The sequence below is a fragment of the Schistocerca cancellata genome, chromosome 4, assembly GCF_023864275.1.
Source record: "Schistocerca cancellata isolate TAMUIC-IGC-003103 chromosome 4, iqSchCanc2.1, whole genome shotgun sequence".
Taxonomy (NCBI): Eukaryota; Metazoa; Arthropoda; class Insecta; order Orthoptera; family Acrididae; genus Schistocerca; species Schistocerca cancellata.
Window position 1 is genome coordinate 783,482,841 of NC_064629.1, and position 21,287 is coordinate 783,504,127.

The 21,287-nt window shown below is 42.4% G+C and overlaps 1 protein-coding gene across 1 annotated transcript in view; it reads left to right on the forward strand.

Annotated features, from left to right (window-relative positions):
* LOC126184645 (leukocyte elastase inhibitor-like) overlaps positions 1-21,287 on the forward strand; it is a 187,941-nt gene that overhangs the window by 64,285 nt on the left and 102,369 nt on the right. Inside the window, exon 2 of the mRNA XM_049927122.1 lies at positions 3,705-4,029. Coding sequence (XP_049783079.1) covers positions 3,710-4,029 — 320 coding nt within the window. The 5' untranslated portion in view covers positions 3,705-3,709. The remainder of the gene's footprint in view (positions 1-3,704; positions 4,030-21,287) is intronic.

Below are 21,287 nucleotides of genomic sequence, written 5' to 3' on the forward strand. Positions count from 1 at the left end.
AGTATTAGAACAGGCTTAGCGACGTAGTGATGAATTTGGTCAACAAGTGATAGAGCGGCTTCAAAATGTGTATGATTTGGTTGCTGCAGATGGGTGATACCACAGATTTTGCTACAGAAAGTTCTTTCACCGTGTTTCAGCTACTGGATAGAATCGAGGTTACCGACCTGGAACAGAAGTAGGTGAAGGCGTGGAGGCTATATTTGCCTACCTGGAAACCAATACGGAAGAATGTCAGTTTTCTATGGACGATCTGTTAGAGCAAATACCCACATCACCTCGTCCTGATATTCGAACTGTCAAGGCTCGCCTTTTCCAGAAATATGGTGACGATGTGGTGATAGCTGAAACAGCTTCAAAGCCAGGCACAAGAAGATGCTGACGTTATGATTGTAACATCTGCCATTTCAAGAACCAAAGATTTTGGAAGTGTTGTCATTGTAGGAGAAGATGTTGACCTGCTTTTGCTCATGACCGGTTTGGGGCAAGGCAATGAAAACTTATTTTTCTTAAAGCCAGGAAGAGGAAATGCAGAAGACAAGTGGTTTTCCACTGCATCTTACAAGTTTTGACAGTGAATATATAATGTTCACTCACGCCTTTAGCGGATGTGATGCAACATCCGCTTTCTTTGGTCAAGGAAAAATTAAGCGCTGCAATATTGTTGCGAGAAATGCACACCTAACCTCAGCGCTTTGCACGTTCAATAAATCACATGCTACCCGTGAAGAAATAATAACAGCTGGAGAACAGGTTACTATCGCATTGTATAGTGGAGGTGTCAGCAGTTCCCACACACTAGACCATTTGCGGTACCAGCTATTCGCCAAGTCTGCCACAAAAAGCAAACTGAATCTTGCACGGTTGCCACCTACACAAGATGCTGCACAACATCATTCGTTGCGGACTTACCAACAAGTCCAAAGTTGGAAGGGAAACTGGAAACCTCCTGAGAAATGGGGCTGGAATCACAGTGACCACGGTCCAATATTCGTTATAATGAGCCAAGATCCAGCACCTGAAGCACTTCTTCACATTGTTTCATGCTCATGCAAGCTGCACTGTGGAGGAGCGTGCTCCTGCAGAAAAGCGGGTTTGAAATGTTCTTCAATTTGCAAGAAATGTATTGGGGTCAACTGTGAAAACGTGCCAAAATTTTTATATGAAGACAGTGAAGAAGATGTTATGGAGGATGTTGAGGAAACCGCTGACGAAATCAACGAACTTGCTGAGGCTGTCTCGCTGTTTAAAGAAGAGGTCAATCTGGGATCAACTCTATGTACAAACCCTGAATCCGTAACTCAAGGTATTTCTGGTGACACTGAGGAACCTGGCCCATCAAAACGTTGTAAGTGATGCTCATACCTGTCTCAAGTGCACTAAAGTGCGATATTACAAGCATTACACACCCAGAACTGTCAACATATTTTAGTAACTGACAATGCATTTTAATTGTAATAAAGCTACTTATTTTTAATGTCAACTGTGTGGCCTTTATACACAAGAATAATTACCTACCAAATTAGGTTGCCTATTGCACTAATAATAGTTCAGTTTCCTGAGACAATTTATTTTGTGTGTATGTATGTGTGTGTGTGTGTGTGTGTGTGTGTGTGTGTGTGTGTGTGTGTGTATGTATGTCTCTTAATGATGTATTTTTATATTTATAGTTTTACAAATACCAGGGCTGAGGTGGCCCATAGTGAACTTCACGTAGTGATGTAAGAATCACAATATCGGGTGCCCAGCAATCCTCATATTGCATACAGAGAAATTGAATACCTGAAAGTGAGGTGGTATATTCCAAAATATAGCATGATGTATAATGTATTTGTACTACACAAACAGAAATTGAAAAAATAGTGTTCAAAAATAAGGTATCTTGCCACTATGCTCAAAATTTGAAAAATTGGTATTCTTTGACGCGCTGTAGCGCCTTAGATACTGGGAGTAGAAAAAAATGGTAACAATCAAATTTGTAGAGCATTTTGCGCTCTTTAAAAAAGAAAATAGACGTTAAAGAGATAGGAGCAAATGAAACTGAGATATTTTGAAAAAACTGAAAAAAGTCAGAAATTTTCGAAATTTTTTGACTGCAGAAAGTTTTCCCAAGAGAAATGTTGTTGGAAAAACTTGGTTTTCTAACCTTTCTAACAATATGAACGAGTTAAAAAAATAAAATCTTCTACCCCACCTTTTACAAGGTATATCTGCAATTTGACTGGACTATAGTGTTTTAACGTTCAAGAGGTCAATTATGTTGGCTACAACGTCTGCCACTCCCACTACTTGGCCTTGAACTGAAATTTCATTTTCACCTGTATCTTTCGTTTCACTTATGTATATTTCGACCATGGAAACACTTCTGCCCTCTTCAGTGTGGGGCTAAGACACTATGACAGAACATTCCCAGGAACCTGGTGTGTTCTCATGCGCGCCTACACTGTCAAAGATCCTCTCAGGGACTGTTTCCCGTAGTTTGTTCCCATTTAGGAAAATCATTCTGTACAATTTTATCAAAATCGCCAAATTAATTCAACTACAGTACTTTAAACTTGTTTTACTTTTGTTGATTCTCATCTTATAACTTCTTTCAAGGGAGTATCCATTCTGTTCACCTGAACTTTTCCAGTCCTTTGCCGTCTCTGATAGAATTACAAAGTCATTGGCAAAAAAACACTACATCTACATGACCACTTCTCAACTCACACTTAAGTGCCTGGCAGAGGCTTCATCGTACCAGTTTCACACTATTTCTCTACAGTTCCATACACTAAAAGCGCTGCGGGAAATACGAATATTTAAATCTTTCCGTGCGAGTTCTGATTTCTCTTATTTGATTACAATGATAGTTTATGAGTGTGTAAGTCGATGTCAACAAAATATTTTCGCATTCGGAGGAGAAGGCCGGTGATTGAAACTTCGTGAAAAAAAAATCTCTCCGCAGCGGAATACGCCTTTTTTTTTTTTTTTTTTTTTAATGACTGACATCTCAACTCGTGTAATGATATCGGTGACGCTATCTCTTCTACATCGCAATAATACAAAACGAGCCTCTCTTCTTTCCACAGTTTCAATGTCCTCAGTCAATCCTTTCTGGTAAGGATCACACCCTGCACAACAGTAATCTAGCAGAGTACGGAGAACCATAGTGTAGGCCGTCTCTTTAGTAGACCTGTTGCAGCTTCTAAGTGTCTTTAGATTTGTGCGATTGATCATGTAACCGAAATTCGAGGGATTCCTTTTAGTACTCTTGTGCATGACTTCACACTTTTCCTGCCACTTTTCGCGTCGTGTAAATATCTTTTCTAAAACATTTGACAATTGGTTTTGGTTTTCTGATGACTTTACTAGACCGTAAATGACAGCACCAGCTGCAAACAATCCACGATGGCAGATCAGATTGTCTCCTAAGTCGTTTATATAGGTTATGAATAGCAAAGGGCCTATAACACTTCCTTGGGGAATGCCAGGTGTAACTTCCGTTTCACTCGAACAATGATTTATTTATTCTTCCAAAACTTTAATTCCCTTTTCAAGTTTTTCTTTCGTTTCCTATACGTATCGTTTGAAGAACATAGGGGATAGATCGCAGTCCAGTTCCATTCCTTTTCCGGTTACTACCTCCCGCTTATGTTCTTCGATTCATAACTGTAGACTATCTCCTGCTTGAGATGCCTGACAGCGCTGTACGTTTGTTTCAGGCACGATGAAGCTGTACGTATGCATGCTGCTGCTTGGTCTCGTGTGCGCACATCCCGCACTGGAGCTGAGCCGCGGCCGGAAGGAGGGCTTTGATAGCGATAAGATTTCCTTCCCGGAAGACATCTCGTCACCGTTCGTCGAGAAGCAGGAGATTGTGGCCGACCACTACAAGAACGCCGTGAAGGCTCTGTTCGAGGTGGTTATACGGCTGAAGAGGGTGGTCACTGGCGCCGAGGAGCGCGGCGGAAACTTCATCGTGTCGCCGCTCAGCGTCGCCGTGGCGCTGGGGCAGATCTTGTTAGGCGCCCGCGGAGACACCCGGCGGTCAGTCCCGCTCATCATCAAACTCTTAAGTTTAAACTCAGTGTCTGTTGTAGAGCTTTATGTACGCGTATTATGGGCTTTACGGAGCCTGACAATCTCCTCTGTTGGAATCGCTCACTCTGATCGTCCACGAGAAAATGACGACAGAAGATATCGAGACTCAGGATGGAACTATGTTACGATTTTGTTCATAGCTATAGTTCGGCAGCTGTAGAATATCTTAACAAAGATAAAAAAAATCAGTCGTCAGCTGAACAAGAACAAGCTGACGACCGACTTTTTAACTTTGTGAAACTATGAACCTTGAATGCCGAAGGTGCTCAATACAGTTACGTACTGTCGCCTAATAGGCAAAATATGAGCGTAAGAAATATCCGCAGTGAATAGTTCCAAACAAACAAATCACATCACGTCGTTTTTAGCGGAGAGATAATTGAAACATAAAAGTAACTTTGGATGTTGTCCATGGAAGGATTATAGGACTATAACTGTTCGGAATTCACATAAATGGCACAGTGGATATCATCGGAAGGACCATGAAAGCAAATGATAGTTTTGTATGTAAAGACATCGCAGCACTAGGAAAAAAAAGCAGAAAAAAATGGAGCAACACCTATAGGGGTCGACGCTTGGTGCAGATATTGTCAGTTGTCCCTCTGTATCAAGATAGTTACCTACTGATCATAAGTAGTTGGAAAATATCGTTATTGTTTGATTAAACGATTGCCGAACAATTTCTGGAAACAATCACATCAGTTAAATGCACTATGTGGTCTAAAGTATCCGGACACCCCTATGTTATGCGGAACTGACAACGAGATACCTCGAGAGGCGGGGGAGTATTGTGTTGTCAGTAGGGAAGCAGTAAAATGGCTCAAATGGCTCTGAGCACTATGGGACTCAACATCTTAGGTCATAAGTCCCCTAGAACTTAGAACTACTTAAACCTAACTAACCTAAGGACATCACACACACCCATGCCCGAGGCAGGATTCGAACCTGCGACCGTAGCAGTCCCGCGGTTCCGGACTGCAGCGGCAGAACCGCTAGACCACCGCGGCCGGCGGGGAAGCAGTAACAGCAGGATGATTTGGTCTGGAGAGCTCTGTGACCTCGAATGTGGATTAGTCAGTGGATGCCATCTGAGTACCGTCCGCCCCGATAGCTGAATGGTCAGCATGACAGACTGCCGTCCAAAGAGGCCCGGGTTCGATTCCTGGCTGGGTCGGGAATTTTCTCCGCTCAGGGACTGGGTGTTGTGTTGTCTTCATCATCATCTCATCCCCATCCGGCACGCAGGTCGCCCAATGTGGTGTCAAGTGTACGAGGGTGAGTCAAATGAAAACCTTAAATTTGTAATAACAAATCGAAATTTTGCGCTGTTATCCTGTAAGTTGGTAAGCGTGCTACAAACAGCGTGCAGAATGGCCTGTATGTGCCAGCATAGTGCTGATGCACACATACTGTCGCAGTATCAGTATATAGATGGCCGCACCAGGGAAGAAGAGCATTCTGTTATTCGGTTTTTGCGTAGTGAGGGTGTGAAACCTATTGAAATTCATCGACGAATGAAGGTTCATTACGGTGATGCAAGTTTGTCACAGCAGCAAGTCTACGAATGGAGTAGGAAGTTCGCAAATTGTGTGACTTCAGTGGAAGGTGCTCCTCGTCCAGGTCAGGCACAATGAGTTGTGACTCCACAGAACATTACAGTAGTGGAAGCCATGGTGAAGGAAGATGGGTGCCACGGCAGCTGACTCCTGAAAAGAGAGAACGACATGTTGATGCTTGTGAAGAACTTCTTCGGCGCTTTGAACGAGAAGGTGATGGCTTGCTTGCAAGAATCGTTACTGGGGACAAAGCCTGGGTTCACTTCCACCAACCGGAAACGAAGAGAGCGAGCAAGGAATGGCGCCATTCCTCATTACCAAAACCGAAGAAGTTTCGAACAGAACCATCAGCATGGAAGGTTATGCTGACTCTCTTTTGCGACGAAAAAGGCGTCATTTTGGAGCATTACGTGCCTAGAGGGACCACTGTCACCACTGCATCATACACAGATCCCCTAAAAAATCATCTGCGACCTGCAATCAAATCAAAGCGACGTGGATAGCTTTCAGCAGTTGTCCTTTTGCAACATGACAATGCAAGGCCCGACACTGCCCGTACAACAGTTGCAACAATCACAGACCTACATTTTGAGTGTCTTCCTCATCCACCATCCTCACCAGACCTTGCCCCAAGTGATTTCCATATGTTTAGACCACTCAAAAACGCAATAAGAGGAAAGAAGTTCGGTTCTGATGAGTAAGCCACGCGCTGCGAGAGTGGTTGCGCGGACTACCAAAAGAATTTTTTTCTAAAGCAGTTTATGCACTTTCTAAGCGCTGAAAGACTTGCATTTAGCGTGGGGGAGATTATGTTGAAATGTGATACAGCTTTGTACCACTTCTGCACACTAAATAATATTTAAAAAATATTTAAGGTTTTCATTTGACTCACCCTCGTAATAAGACCTGCACCAAGGCGGCCGGACCAGCCCCGTATGGGGCCTCCCGGCCAATGACACCAAACGCTCATTTCCATCTGAGTAACACATCCATCAGGCACATTTCTACCCCTCTAACGTTACGTAACTCGACTGTTGGTGATGTGGCTCAAATGGCTCTGAGCACTATGGGACTCAACTACTGTGGTCATAAGTCCCCTAGAACTTAGAACTACTTAAACCTAACTAACCTAAGGACATCACACACATCCATGCCCGAGGCAGGATTCGAACCTGCGACCGTAGCGGTCGTGCGGTTCCAGACTGTAGCGCCTTTAACCGCTCGGCCACTTCGGCCGGCTTGGTGATGTGATTGTGAAGTGGAAACGCAAAGGAACAACCACAGTTCCGAAGTCTACCATCAGTCCAGCTAACACAATGGCAGTTCGTCGGGAGTTAAGAAGAACGTGGACCAATGGTAGAGCAGCTCCTCATAACCCACATATTTCTCTAGGCAATGCTAAGCGATGCTTGATGTGGTGTAAAGAGCGGTGCCACTGGCCATAAATGACTGAAAACGAGTCATTTTGGAGTGGTGAATTACGCTATACCCTGTGGCAAATCGACTGAAGCGATAAATGGAAATGCCGTGTGGTTAGAGCCTCCCGTCGGGTAGACCGTTCGCCTGGTGCAAGTCTTTCGACTTGACGCCACTTCGACGAGTTGCGTGTCGATGGGGATGACATGATGATGATAAGGACAACACAACACCAAGAACCTGAGCGGAGAAAATCTCCGACCCAGTCGGGAATCGAACCCGGGCGGTTAGGTATGACATTCCATCGTGCCAACCACTCAGCTACCAGGGGCGGACGATGAAGCGATTAGGTTTGGAGAGTGCCTGGATAACTTTACCTGCCATTATGCGTAGTGCCAACGCTAAAATGCGGAGGAGCAGAGCCGGCCGCGGTGGTCTTGCGGTTCTGGCGCTGCAATCCGGAACCGCGGGACTGCTACGGTCGCAGGTTCGAATCCTGCCTCGAGCATGGGTGTGTGTGATGACCTTAGATTAGTTAGGTTTAAGTAGTTCTAAGTTCTAGGGGACTTATGACCTAAGATGTTGAGTCCGATAGTGCTCAGAGCCATTTGAACCATTTGGAGGAGCAGATCGGAGATGATGATTGAATCAGCATGACAATGCAGCCCGTAATAAAGCAGAATCTATGAGGACATGCTTAGCAGACAACTACATTCCTGAAATGGACTGGCCTGCCCAGATAGCCAACCTCAACCCTGTGAAACATCTTTGTGATGAGTTAGAACGTCGACTTTAGCCCAGGTGCCTGCCTCCAACATCATTACTTTTTCTGGTTTCGGCTGTTGAGGAGTACTGGGCTGCTATTCCTCCACAGACGTTCAGACATCTTACTGAATGTGTCCCAAGAAGAGTTGAAGCATTCATAAAGGCGAAGGGTTGACACATCCCATATTAATCTCCGGTAATAGGTGACTGGATATTTCTTCTCAGGCAGTGTATCTACGAGTAAATGTCGGGCATCATTTGAAGTCAAAATAGACATTAAACTTATCGCAACATAAAGCAGACGCCAGACTGAGGTTCACTGTGAAGACCCTCGGGAAGTTTGGCCCAGTGAGGGAGGGTACAGGTGACAAAATGCGCGTTCGACCGATATATGAGTAATGGTTCTGAGTATGCGACGTTTACCAGGTAGGATTCTTGGAGGAAATAGTGAAGATCCAGAGAAAAGCAACGCGTTTAGTAACGGAATGGAAATGAAGATTAGCGTTTACCGTCCTATTGTCGACGACGTTATTAGAGACGGACGGCAAGCTTGTATTGGGGAAAGATGGAGAAGAGAAATCGGTGCCGTTTGCATGGAACCATACTGGAATTTACTTTGAGTGCTTTATGAAAATCACGGCAAACTTAAATCTGGATGACCGAACGGGAATTGAACCGCCATCATCCCGAATACAGCACGTCATTACTCGGTGTTTTAACACGAGATCTTTCAGTAACTGCGATAGCATCATGAAGGTGCTCATCCAGCCCAAGTGGCAGTCACTAAGAGATAAGTGTGGATCACTGTTAAAATTCTAAAAGCACACATTCGTAGAACCAGTATATTGCTTTCACCAAAAGACAGTGAATGGAGAATTAGAGAGAATCGAACTCATACAGTGGCTTACCAAGCGTCTGTCTTCTACGGCGTAAATTGGGAGAGAAAAAGAAAAAAATGGCTTCCGTGATATAGATACAGACATGGGGTGCAGCGAAAAGGCACGGCTGCACTAGTAGGACACTTGTCTCACCTCTAGAAGAGGAAAATACAGGATTTTCTTAAACAAAGGCACATATTTCTACAGGAGGTAATAATGGTAAAAACTAGAAGAAAAGTTCCCATTATTCTACGTCCGAAAACAAATACCTGTTGAGAGGTGCGATAATCAGTCTTCTCAGTCCCATCTGTCTGTTACGTAGAAACGGACACTATAGGACGAGCCGTAGGTGGTTACCACGGATCTTGACAAATCCTTCACCTCTTCTTCATAACGAGTGACGCACTCTTTCGAATACACGTAGCTCCATCTGGATTACATTGCATGCGTTGGTCACACGCTTCTGTAACGTCTCACATCTTCAATGGTTTGGACATACACCAGTGACCTTAAATGTGCCCATAGAAAGAAATCCAACGGTTTCAGGTCTAGTGAAAGGGGAGGCCATGCTACCTAGCGCCGTCGCCCCTGAAACGCTGAGGTGAGATACTATCGCACAGTCGGTAGAAGATGTGGTGATGCCCCCCGTGCATAAACCACAGTCATTGACTTTCGGCAAGGATAACGTTCTGCAGTAGCACTGGTAATTCGTGTGTTTCGCCCTAAGAGTCTGTCACTGACAATTCTTACCCACTCATTGACACTGGACCAATCCTGATGCCTCACCTCGATGATTGCTCAAGGATTTTCACCTGTCGACACTTTCGCATTGTGGTTATCCACTATGACGTCTCTTATGAATACTTCGTCATATGTAAATAAAATGCAGACTGAGCACTGCGGATATTTAACAGCACATATCTCAACAGGTACTGAGTTCTAGACCTATGATTGTTGAAAGTTTTCTCATATTTTTGACCTGTACTGTCTCCTGTTGAAATATGGGACTTTTTTTAAACATCCTGTATGTTACATGGACATGAATACGGAAATGCTCTATTTCCACGTTAGAAGTAATTTTGTGCTACTCTCCACAGTACATTGTGGTGAATATAGGAACAGAATACAACATGAAACTCGCTCTGGCATGACATGTTCAAAAGCCCTTCGTTAGCATTGCTACACACAGCAATCCGCGTTTACATTGAATCTCTGGTGTGATTATGCATTTATGGAGTTTTGCGTATGCTAGCGCAGTTGAATGATGATGATGATTGGTTTGTGGAGCGCTCAACTGCGCGGTAATCAGCTCCCGTACAAATTTCCAACCTTTGCTCAATCCAATCTCGCCACTTTCATGAATGATGATGAAATGATGAAGACAACACAAAGACGCAGTCATCTCGAGGCAGGTGAAAATTTCTGAACCTGTCGGGAATCGAACCCGGGACCCCGTGCTCGGGAAGCGAGAATGCGACCGCGAGATCACGAGCTGCGGACAGCACAGTTGGAAGAAAAGATGCAGCGGAAAAATGATGACGACGATGATGGTGGAGGTGGTGATGATGATGATGATGATGATGATGATGATGATGATGATGTATTCGTTGGGCACACGACAGCCAAGTTCTTTGTTCCCGTCCTGCAGAGGTGGCTTATCGCAGGACAAGAGGCTATTTCCGGAATGGATCCTTACAATCTTCCAGAAAGTTTGAAAACCGCAGACACTACGCAGTGTGACATCACTGCTGTCAGGAATAACAAAAATATGAGCTCAGGAACGGCTCTAATGGCCATTTGAACAAAAGTCCAGCCACATTGTTATCGGTGTGTGATTGGAAAGGGGTTTCTCGCATCTGGTGCTGTGGGCTCCTTAAAGTCCACAATAAATAAATTCTGGGATGGTGTTGTTCATGCTGTAACCGAGACGAACTGCTTGTGATACAATGGAGTAAAATGAAACAGTTGCTGGAGCATGGTGTGAGTTTAAACTGGATACTCCCTTGGTACTACCAGCAAAGTCGAAAGGCAAGACATCCAATCTGCATAATCTACTAAAAAATGTTGGAAGTTCTCTTTGGCCGCTCTCGTAATTATAGGGAAGTCCGAGAAACAACGAAATAAAGCCAGAGTAAAAACCGCGCCTGAGCTCTGAAATTTTTAAAAGTGCTAGTAGGACACACAAGGATGTTCGTAGTTGAATCCGAAGCGTGCTTTTGAATTGCGGCACTACCTGTCACAGGTCCGGTAGCCATCGTAGGCCTATATAGTATCTTCACTCCAGCCTCTTACAGTAACCTCGGGCTAGATTGCCCTTAATTACCTGGCGTTCATCTCACAATTTGCTCCACTATGAATTTGCCATTCCTGTATCCTAGATTATAAGTATGTGCAATTACACAGGAAGATGCACACTATCATGAGGATTAATTTGAAATGTTGCAGTGAGTCATACTATTGCCAGTTCGCCAACAGTTAATAAAAATATAATTAGCAAGCTGGCTTAAGTTTATTAAATTATTTATAGTGTCTAAACTTTATTATTAAGAAACTAAATGACATATCAGTCAAACGTCATACGAGAACTCACTTTCCCTTCCTGTTGGTGTAGTACGGTTTCTCAGAACTTAAACAGAATTGATATTACGGGCGATCATAATTACGAAAACGTTAACCGGCTGGATAAACATTATAAGACTTGTATCATAAAATCAGTGTGTGATGTGTACGGCAGTATCTTGAACATGCCACACTGCTATTATGTGTAACTTCCTTGTTTGATTAATCTAAGCCATTTTTGAAAGAATTTACATAAAATGTGTTTTCTCGGTGAAATCTGATGTTTCCGACGAAAGTGGCCGTATTACCTGATGCGTGTTGCCAAGCTCTGTAATGTGGCACCACGTACCAGTAACCTTCAGTGTTGTGACCAAACAATTTCTCCACGATATCCTTTTCATCTGTGAGCGCTAGTCCCGTAACGTGTGCAGGAGAGCTTCCTAAAGTTTGAAATGTGAGAAAGACGAACTGACAGAAGTGAAGATGGGAGGCGGTTTGCGAGTCGTGAGTGTGATGACAGTCAGAAATAGCACTGCCAGGCAAAGTTAAGGTTCTGAGTCAGTATCGACCACAAGGTTTCAAGCTGCCAGGGTTTTAGAAACAGCGCACAAACCTCTACAGAGTTATAGATTCATTGAAAAATATAGTGAGCCTAGTCCCGGAGAACATAGAGGGCAGAGTATTGATCCACGGACATTAACAGTCAAATGAGATGGAGTTCCATCGTGCACGAAGTCCAAGTTCCGTTGTTCTAAATTTTTGGATTAAGTTTAACCAAAGACATTAAAACAATTATAGAATCCTGTAGAAGAACGCATTAAAACAACAAATTTATTTTTTCAAAAATTTAAACTATAAAATATATGATTACAGTACAGTATTCAGGGAAGATATGCATGAATTTCTTCCTTGTTGCAGCTTATATTGGTTGTAACGGATTTCTGATTCTAATGTACAAAGCAGTTTCATATGTACAGTTTCTGAGGTAGTTACTGGATGTCAATTATTGAACTATATGAAATAAAATCGTCATAAATTCTGGACGATTTGCTTTAGGACGTTCAAACTGCACGGTTGGCCGCGAGGCATGATTGGAATTAGTATGCATGCGCATACATTGGTTTAGCGACGAAGTCCACTTCCGTTTGGATGTGTTCGACAATAAGCAAAATTGGCGCATTTGGGGAACTGAGAATCTGCATTTCACGATCGAGAAATCTCTTCACCCTCAACGGGTGAATGTGTGGTGTTTAATGTCCAATCACGGAATAAGCGGTGCGACATTTCTTGTTGGCACGGCGACTGCCAAACGGTACGTGAAGGTATTGTTAGATGATTTCATTGCCATTACCCAAAGTGGCCATTATTTAGACAGGATGTCGTTCATGCAAGACGGAGCTCGACCCCATCGAAGCAGGGGAGTGTTTGATGTCCTGGAGGAGTACTTTGGGGACCGCAATCTGGCTCTGGGTACCCAGAGACCACTGGCATGGGCCTCAGTTGGGCGCCATATTTTCCGGATCCGAACGCATGCGACTCCTTTTCGTGGGTCTATTTTAAAAACAAGGTGTACACCAATAACCCCAAAACCATTGCTGAGCTCAAAACAGCCATTCAGGTGGTCATCGACAGCTTCGATGTTGCGACACTTCAGCGTGTCATGCAGAATTTCGCTATTTGTCTGCTCCATATCATCGCCAATGATGGCAGGCATATCGAACATGTCATAACCTAAATCAGAATATCTGTAGTGACTATTAAATGTTGAGTAAAGTGTGTGCACGCCGCAGTTTATAATTATTTTACGTTTTTTCATATAGATCAATAATTGTCACCCTGCATATAGCAATCTAAAATAAACAGTAGAGTTTCTAAGGAACTGGCGTCAGAACTACAGGCAAATATGAAGTTCAACGTATCACCCAATGATAATCGTACGATTTCATTTCTTATCTATATAAAGCTTACAATGTTCAGCGTTCATCTATATTTACAAATTCATTTGCGATGTGAATGTAAAATGGCTCGCTCCAAATTATTGACGCTCTATCGTGCAAATTATCCATGGGTATGAAGCTAACTAACTAGTTACAGTCAAAAAGACCTGCAACATTTAATGCATGCGCTAAAAGTGCATCAGTAAACTGTTCTGCGGCAGTGCTATCACTCTTTGAATCTCTTAACAGGAATAAAGAACTATGCGGCCTATCGGACTGATCACGACCTATTAAGAACATCTCGCGACCCTGCAGCCAATAGGTAATGAAACGCTGACACGTAAAACTTACTTTAATAACAAACCTGTCTCTCTACTATACATAGATTGCTGGAAGAGGCACAAATGCAGATGTTTAATTTAATATTCCTATCGTTTAAGGGCGTGTGGAGAACAACGGACAGAAACATTACTTTAAAAATATACATACATTATTACAGCCTAAAGCACAAGATTTAATGTTATGAACGTGACACACTGTGTCTAGCTCAACCTGAAGAGATATCGTGATGCAATACTAAAACCAGGGAAAGAACCCATGCATGGCTGAAAAACAAGATAAGTTATTTAAGCACAGAATGTCAATATAAAAACTAGTAGCTAAATTGTTTGGATGAAAGTTCATTCATCATCATTTCCTTGTGTCTTTGTCCCACTTCAACGTGAGGTCGGCCTTGTTACTTTTGATTTGGCGTTGTTAGTGTCAGAGGGTCTTTCCTGTCGCCACTCCATATCCCCCCTCGCCTCCCCCAAGGATGGGATTAGTGTACCACTTCGGGTAACTGAGGCGAGACGTGGGGACCAGCCAGGTATTCACCTTGCGGGATGTGGAAAATCGTCTAAAGACCACATCCAGGCTGACCGGCACGCGGGCCCTCGTTGGTAATCCGCCAGGCGGATTCGATCAGGGGGCCGGCGTCCCTACCCGAGTCCAGGAAGCAGCGCATTAGCGCTCTCGGCTAACCTGGCGGGTCTTGTATGAAAGTTCATTAAATGGTATATTCCAGTCCAGTTGTTGCTGTCAATGTTTGTTACAAAATAATTGACACAATACAGAAGATCTCGGTACTTGACGGTTTCAGACTGAATAATTTTTATAGTAAAGATACCCAGTGCACCCTATTATGTATTTCACTGTTGAGTCTTTTAATTACGCACCAACCAAAGCGGCACAGTTGATAAGACAATAGAACCAGGTTTCAATTCCTCATCCGATCCCAAGTCTAGGTTTGTCAATTTTTTCTCAAAGTCTTTTGTGTCTTTTGTGTTCACACTCTATAGAGATCCCAACGTCTATGTGACGTTGAACCCTGATCTTGCTCCCTTGCTACCGCCGGTCACGCGTAAATTGCTCCAACTGAGTTTACATACTTTAGTGGACAACGCTCGCTTCCAAAAAGTAACATTCTTTACACTGAATGCAGATTTGCTAATAAATAAATAGCTTGTAAGGAATTGTGCCTTTACAAAAACAATCATTTTGCAACAACTAAGTATCTTTGACAGATCTTTTACGAAATTTACGATCACGCTCTGATTATCATAGAAGCACCAGAGAACGCTGTTAAATATTTGAGAAAAGATCTCACGCAAAAAATTTCACGAAGTTATTTTACAGTATAATTACGACTCATCAGTGAGTGCGTTCCGAGGAGTAACTTATGAACCAAGGGTACTTCCTCTTTCAGTACTTTTTGAGTACTGATTTATTTATTCAGCTTTAACAGATAAACATTATTAAAGGTGACTGTTGGAGCTGTACTTGCATTTATGCTATTTTTTTTTTCAAATGGACGCGATACACTGCTTATTCAATGAGATTTATCTACTCTATTTACTTCATTTGTGTATCATTTTCTTCCCGTATTGGGTATTTTATAATAGCATGAGCTAGTAGGCACAACGACACTTCCTTTCATTTCTCTATTTGTCTTTCTGTCTGTAACTTAATGCCCCCTAGTCTTAGAGGTTGGGCACATATTTTCACTAGTGCTCAGCGACAGAATGTTATGTAGTTTATTTGTTACTCCCTAAAATATTTTATCTGTAAATCGGTGGCTCCTCAGAACTGCAATTTGACGTATGCGTCATAAGCTACCCTTTGTGGATGTCACATCTGCCGTAATGTCTGAGGTATTTCGATATTTTACCTCCAAAATTTTGAAGACCTTTTGATTTACGATATTTAATTTGGAAATATATAAAATCAGAAACATCTGTTCTTAATTTTTTTGGTGTAACCTGAAAACTATGCAATTTTCGGGGAACATAATTCAATACTAAACCGAAAAAAATTATTCCCTAGAGATTTGATCTTTTTTTTGCCTGCTTAATGGACTTTTTCCTTCAATGATTTATTTGGTTCCCTACTGCTAAAAATGTTCGAGAAATTATTGAAACATAATCAGGGATTAAAAGAAGCTGTGGATATAATGAATGTAACGGTATTTCCGTACGTAACGCGTCAACTATGCATTATCTACAGCAGGTGAATAAAGTTAGAGGAGATAAATAATCAAATTAGTTTCCGTCTTTTTGTGTTGGAAGGTCCAGACCGCTCACTGTCTCCTTCCTCATTTCTATTTGCTCTCAGCAAAAGGCATAACCGGTACTAAAAAGTTCTTTAAGGTCAGTACTTCCACTATGAAAAATATTACACCGTGAAAGACGTTAAATGGTGGTCTTACGATAAGCTTACATAGTTCGTTGTCTCAATGTCAACTTGCTGTAATAGATCAGCCCCTCAGATACAATGGCAGTAGGGAGGTAATGGGCATTCAAGGTATAAACTGAGCACTGATCTTTTGGTTACCTACATGCAGGGTCAGGGAAACCACATGACGTCCTCAAAGACCTTTTACCCTGACTGCATGACGGCATCAAAGACGTTGAACACATTACATAATCATACGCTCCCCTTCCTGTACATTTATTCGGAACCAGAGTATTCGCTCCAAATAAACACTTTTCCATCATTCACTGATGCCTAAATAATCTTCACGCCATGGCAATACTGATCGGCTGTGTGTGCATGCAAAAACTCCAAAATCTTTACTCCTTTGAAAGTGCTGTCAATCTCGACGGCCTGTTTGTCCTTAAACCATTTACAGAAAACAACAATGGTTCGAATTCTCTCTCTCCCTCTCTCTCTCTCTCTCTCTCTCTCTCTCTCTACATCAACATCTACATCTACATCCATACTCCGCAAGCCACCTGACGGTGTGTGGCGGAGGGTACCTTGAGTACCTCTACCGGTTCTCCCTTCTATTCCAGTGTCGTATTGTACGTGGAAAGAAAGATTGTCGGTATGCCTCTGTGTGGGCTCAAATCTCTCTGATTTTATCCTCATGGTCTCTTAGCGAGATATACGTACTACTTGACTCCTCGGTGAAGGTACGTTCTCGAAACTTCAACAAAAGCCCGTACCGAGCTACTGAGCGTCTCTCTTGCAGAGACTTCCATGGGGTTTATCTATCATCTCCGTAACGCTTTCAGGATTACTGAATGATCCTGTAACGAAGCGTGCTGCTCTCCGTTGGATCCCACACCGGTGAGCAGTATTCAAGCAGTGGGTGAACAAGTGTACAGTAACCTACTTCCTTTGTTTTCGGACTGCATTTCCTTAGGATTCTTCCAATGAATCTCAGTCTGGCATCTGCGTTACCGACGATTAATTTTATATGGTCATTTGATTTTAAATCACTCACGATGCCTGCTCCCAGATAATTTATGGAATTTCTGCTTCCAGTTGCTGACCTGCTGTATTGTAGCTAAATGATAAAGTAAGTATTCGCAGCACATTACACTTGTCTTCATTGAGATTCAATTGCCATTCCCTGCGCCATGCGTCAATTCGTTGCAGGTCCTCCTCCATTTCAGTACAGTTTGCCATTGTTAGAACCTCTCGGTGTATTACAGCATTATCCGCAAAAAGCCTCAGTGAACTTCCCATGTATCCACAATGTCATTTATATATATATATATATATATATATATATATATATATATATATATATATATATATATATATATATTGTGAATAGCAACGGTCCCACGACACTCCCCTACGGCACACCTGAAATCACTCTTACTTCGGAAGACTCCTCTCCATTGAGAATGACATGCTGCGTTCTGTTATCTAGGAACTCTTCAATCCAATCACACAATTGGTCTCTCTCTCTAAACAATTGTGTTTAAAACAATAGATCACAGTGCGTCCAGCAGTACAATGAAAATTAAAATTAGAATTTTCATGTATTAGAAATACTTAAACTATTACTTACATTCAGGCAAATACCACATTTTTCACTGCGTAATTTTCATAATACAGTAACACACGCCAACAACGCCACGACAGTAATAATTCTCATACCACAGTGAAACATGCTAACAATTCTGCCTAGCAGAAGTTAATGTTACTCAAACATGAAGTTGAACCAGCTATAACCTAGATGGTTCTTGCGTAAAAGTCCAACTTTTGCATCTGTAGCAACCTCCACGCATTAAACGAATATTAATCGTGTTTTGTCTGTACAGATGGCACTGTCATTTACTTAACGGCACTCAATTCTATTGGTCTTACGCTTACAAAAATAAAATATGACTCCCAGATACGTCACAAACTATCACAGCGTTTTTTCACGTATAAAATGTGAATCTAACTGAGTGAAGGATATAACTTGCAGTATTTCCACATTTAAACTGCACTGCTACTTTACAAAAGGCATGTGCTCTGCTAAAATAACATGCTATAGACCTCCTTAAGGCATGATGCATTTTGAGAAGATATTTAATGCATTGTATCAAAGGGTAACTTCGGAATGCTCTACATAAAAAATGTAAACACACATAAAAGCCAAAGACAATGATGGAGCTTGCTTCCATACAGAGGGAAAGCATGGTAACTCGAAAATACAATCTTTGCAACCAAATAAAATTATTTACCAAAAACGTAAAGTACAGACCATATGCAAGCTGCTTATAATAATAAGCACTATAATTGCAGATCTCTGATCTGAAACGAAAATTCGATCTTTGCGCCAAATTAAAAACATTTATGAAAACCAGACCCAGATGGTACTATGTCGTAAACTAATTACCCTATATCAGAAAAAATTTACACATGGTTCACATAATAGTGTACCGCATGGGAACGTAGCAATCCCTAATGTAAAGAAACCACTGAAACAGTTGAAAGCAAATAAGTAGCCAGGTCCGAATGGGATCCCAGTTCGGTTTGCCAAAGAGTGCTATACGGCACTGGCTCCGTACTTAGCTTGCATTTATCGCGAATCTTTGCCCAGTCATTCCTAAGCGACTGCAGAAAAGCGCAGGTGACTCCTGTATATAAGAAGGATAAATGAACAGATCTGCAAAATCACAGACCTATATCCTTACGAATCTCAGTTTAAATATAATAAATTTCTTTGAGACGGGAAAGCACGATTTTAGAAACACTGCGCGTGGAAAACTTAACTTGACCTTTTCTCACATGATATACTGAAAAAATGGACGAAGGACAACGGCAGAGTTCATATTCTTAGACTACCGAAGAGCACCTGACACCTGGTCCCAATGCAGATTGTTGACGGTGGTATGGGCGTACGGAATAGAATCTCAGGTATTCGACTGGCTCGAAGACTTCTTAAGTAATAGAACACTGCACGTTGTCCTCGACAACGAGTGTTCATCAGAGACAAGGGTATAGTGTGATAGAACTGCCTCTATTTTCTGTATACATAAAAGATAAGGTTGTAAGGGTGAGAATCATTCTGCGGTTGTTTGCTGATGATGCTGTGGTATACACGAAGGTGTCGTTGTTGGGTTACTGTGGTAGGATGCAAGAGGACTTAGGAAAAATTTCTAGCTGGTGTGATAAATGGTAGCTAACTCTAAATGTACAAAAATGTAAGTTAAGGCATATCAGTAGGAAAAGCAAACCCGTAATTTTGAAATACAGCATTAGTTTTGTGCTACTTGACAGAGTCGCGTCGTTTAAATAGCTAGGCGTAACGTTGCGAAGTGGTATGAAGTGGAACGAGCGTCGAAGGATTGTAGGAGGGAAGGCGGATGGTCGACTTCTGTTTATTGGGAGAACGTTAGGTAAGTGTGGTTCATTTGTAAAGGTTCAAATGGCTCTGAGCACAATGGGACTTAACTTCTGAGGTCATCAGTCCCGTAGAACTTAGAACTACTTAAACCTAACTAACCTAAGGACATCACACACATCCATGCCCGAGGCAGGATTCGAACCTGCGACCGTAGCAGTCGCGCGGTTCCAGACTGCAGCGCCTAGAACCGCTCGGCCACCCCGGCCGGCTCATTTGTAAAGGAGAACACATATAGGTCACTATAGTGACCCATTCCTGAGTATTGCTCGAGAGTTTGGGCTCTGCAACAGGTCGCATTGGAGGAAGACATCGAAGCAATTCAAAGGCAGACTGCTAGATTTGTTACTGGTAATTTCAGACAAGAAGCAAGTATTACACAGTTGCTTTGGGAGCTCAAATGGGAATCCGTGGAGGGAAAGGCGACGTCCGTTTCAAGGAACACTATTGAGAACATTTACGAAACTCTCATTTGAAACTGACTGCAGAACGATTCTACTGCTGCCAATCAACATTTCGCTAGAGACCACAAATACAAGATAAGAGGCATTAAGGCTCATACGGAGGCATATAGACAGTCGTTTCCCCCCTCTGTTTGCGACTTGAACACGAAAGGAAAATTACTAATAGTGGGTCAGGATACCCTTTGACTTGCACTATACGATGGCTTGCCGATTATGTATGAGGATGGAGATGTACTAATCTAAGTTACAGCTTAGTCGGCGAGCTTCGTTCAATCATTGTATCACATATTAAAAGAATGAAAGCTATCTGTATTATTTACCAAAATAGGTAAACATTTGTTGTATAACATTAAAAATATGCATTGCACTGCTGCTGATCCAACTTACAATTTAACATGTATTTGTTGATGAGATTAGTTTTGCTTGTACCAAAGTAAACAGTGTTACACCCAGATCTACTGTTTGTCAAAAATCTCGTCATGTTTTGCTAAATACAATACAACACTTGCCAGAGTCCAGTGATCGGGGCATATCATACATGGTGATTGGAGCTTCCATCCACAGTACTGGAATCTCTACTGTACCAGATACAGTGCTTATGTACACCCTGTGCAACGATTACATCAGAGTCTGATGATCAAAAAACAGTATATGCAGTGACTGAGCCTTGCTCCCCATTATTGGAATGTGTAGAATGTGAGACACACACTGCTTCAAACATGATAGCTGCCATTGCCCCATTCACTACAGTGTGGTAATGATGGTCGGTTGATATGTGGTGACTGCCAGAACCCCCAAAAATGGTTTTCTCCACCAGTTACGAAAACTAATCTGCTGACTGGGGGTGCTAGCTAGTGGATATCAAATAACATTCTAAAACCAGAAACTGACAGTTCACTCAGCCTCTAGTATTAGAACAACAAACATCGAGTAGCTGACACCGATTGAGAGGTTATGGCTCTGTGTTAGCGTTTGGTGCTAGAATACTATTTGAGATCCACTAGCTGTCACCCACTAACAGTGTATTATTTTCCTCAGTTATTGTGTAGTGCTGCTATTGTTGTATTCAGATGGTAAAGTAAAATATGGGGGCTGCCACATTTACTGCAAGGAGCTCATGGAGGAAAGACAGAAAGGGACTCGGCAGACACAATTACAACAGGCTTAACCTGTTGATGCAGCAAGAATCACTGTCACACCACTGTGGAAGTACCTCAGACCAGAGGCATAATACTGCCAGCACAGCAGAAGGCAGGGCCTCTGTCATGTCAGTGCTGTGATTACGACACGGCCAAGCTACGGGATTATATGATAAAAATCAAACCTGTGGCCCGACAGGGGCCAGCCATGCCCATATAAATACCCTTCATTTTTAGGCAGACGTATCGAGTCTGGTAGCTACCATCTATGAGAAGAGAGTTATGCCAGCTTACTAGTTGACATCAGCCTGCAACCATCCACTG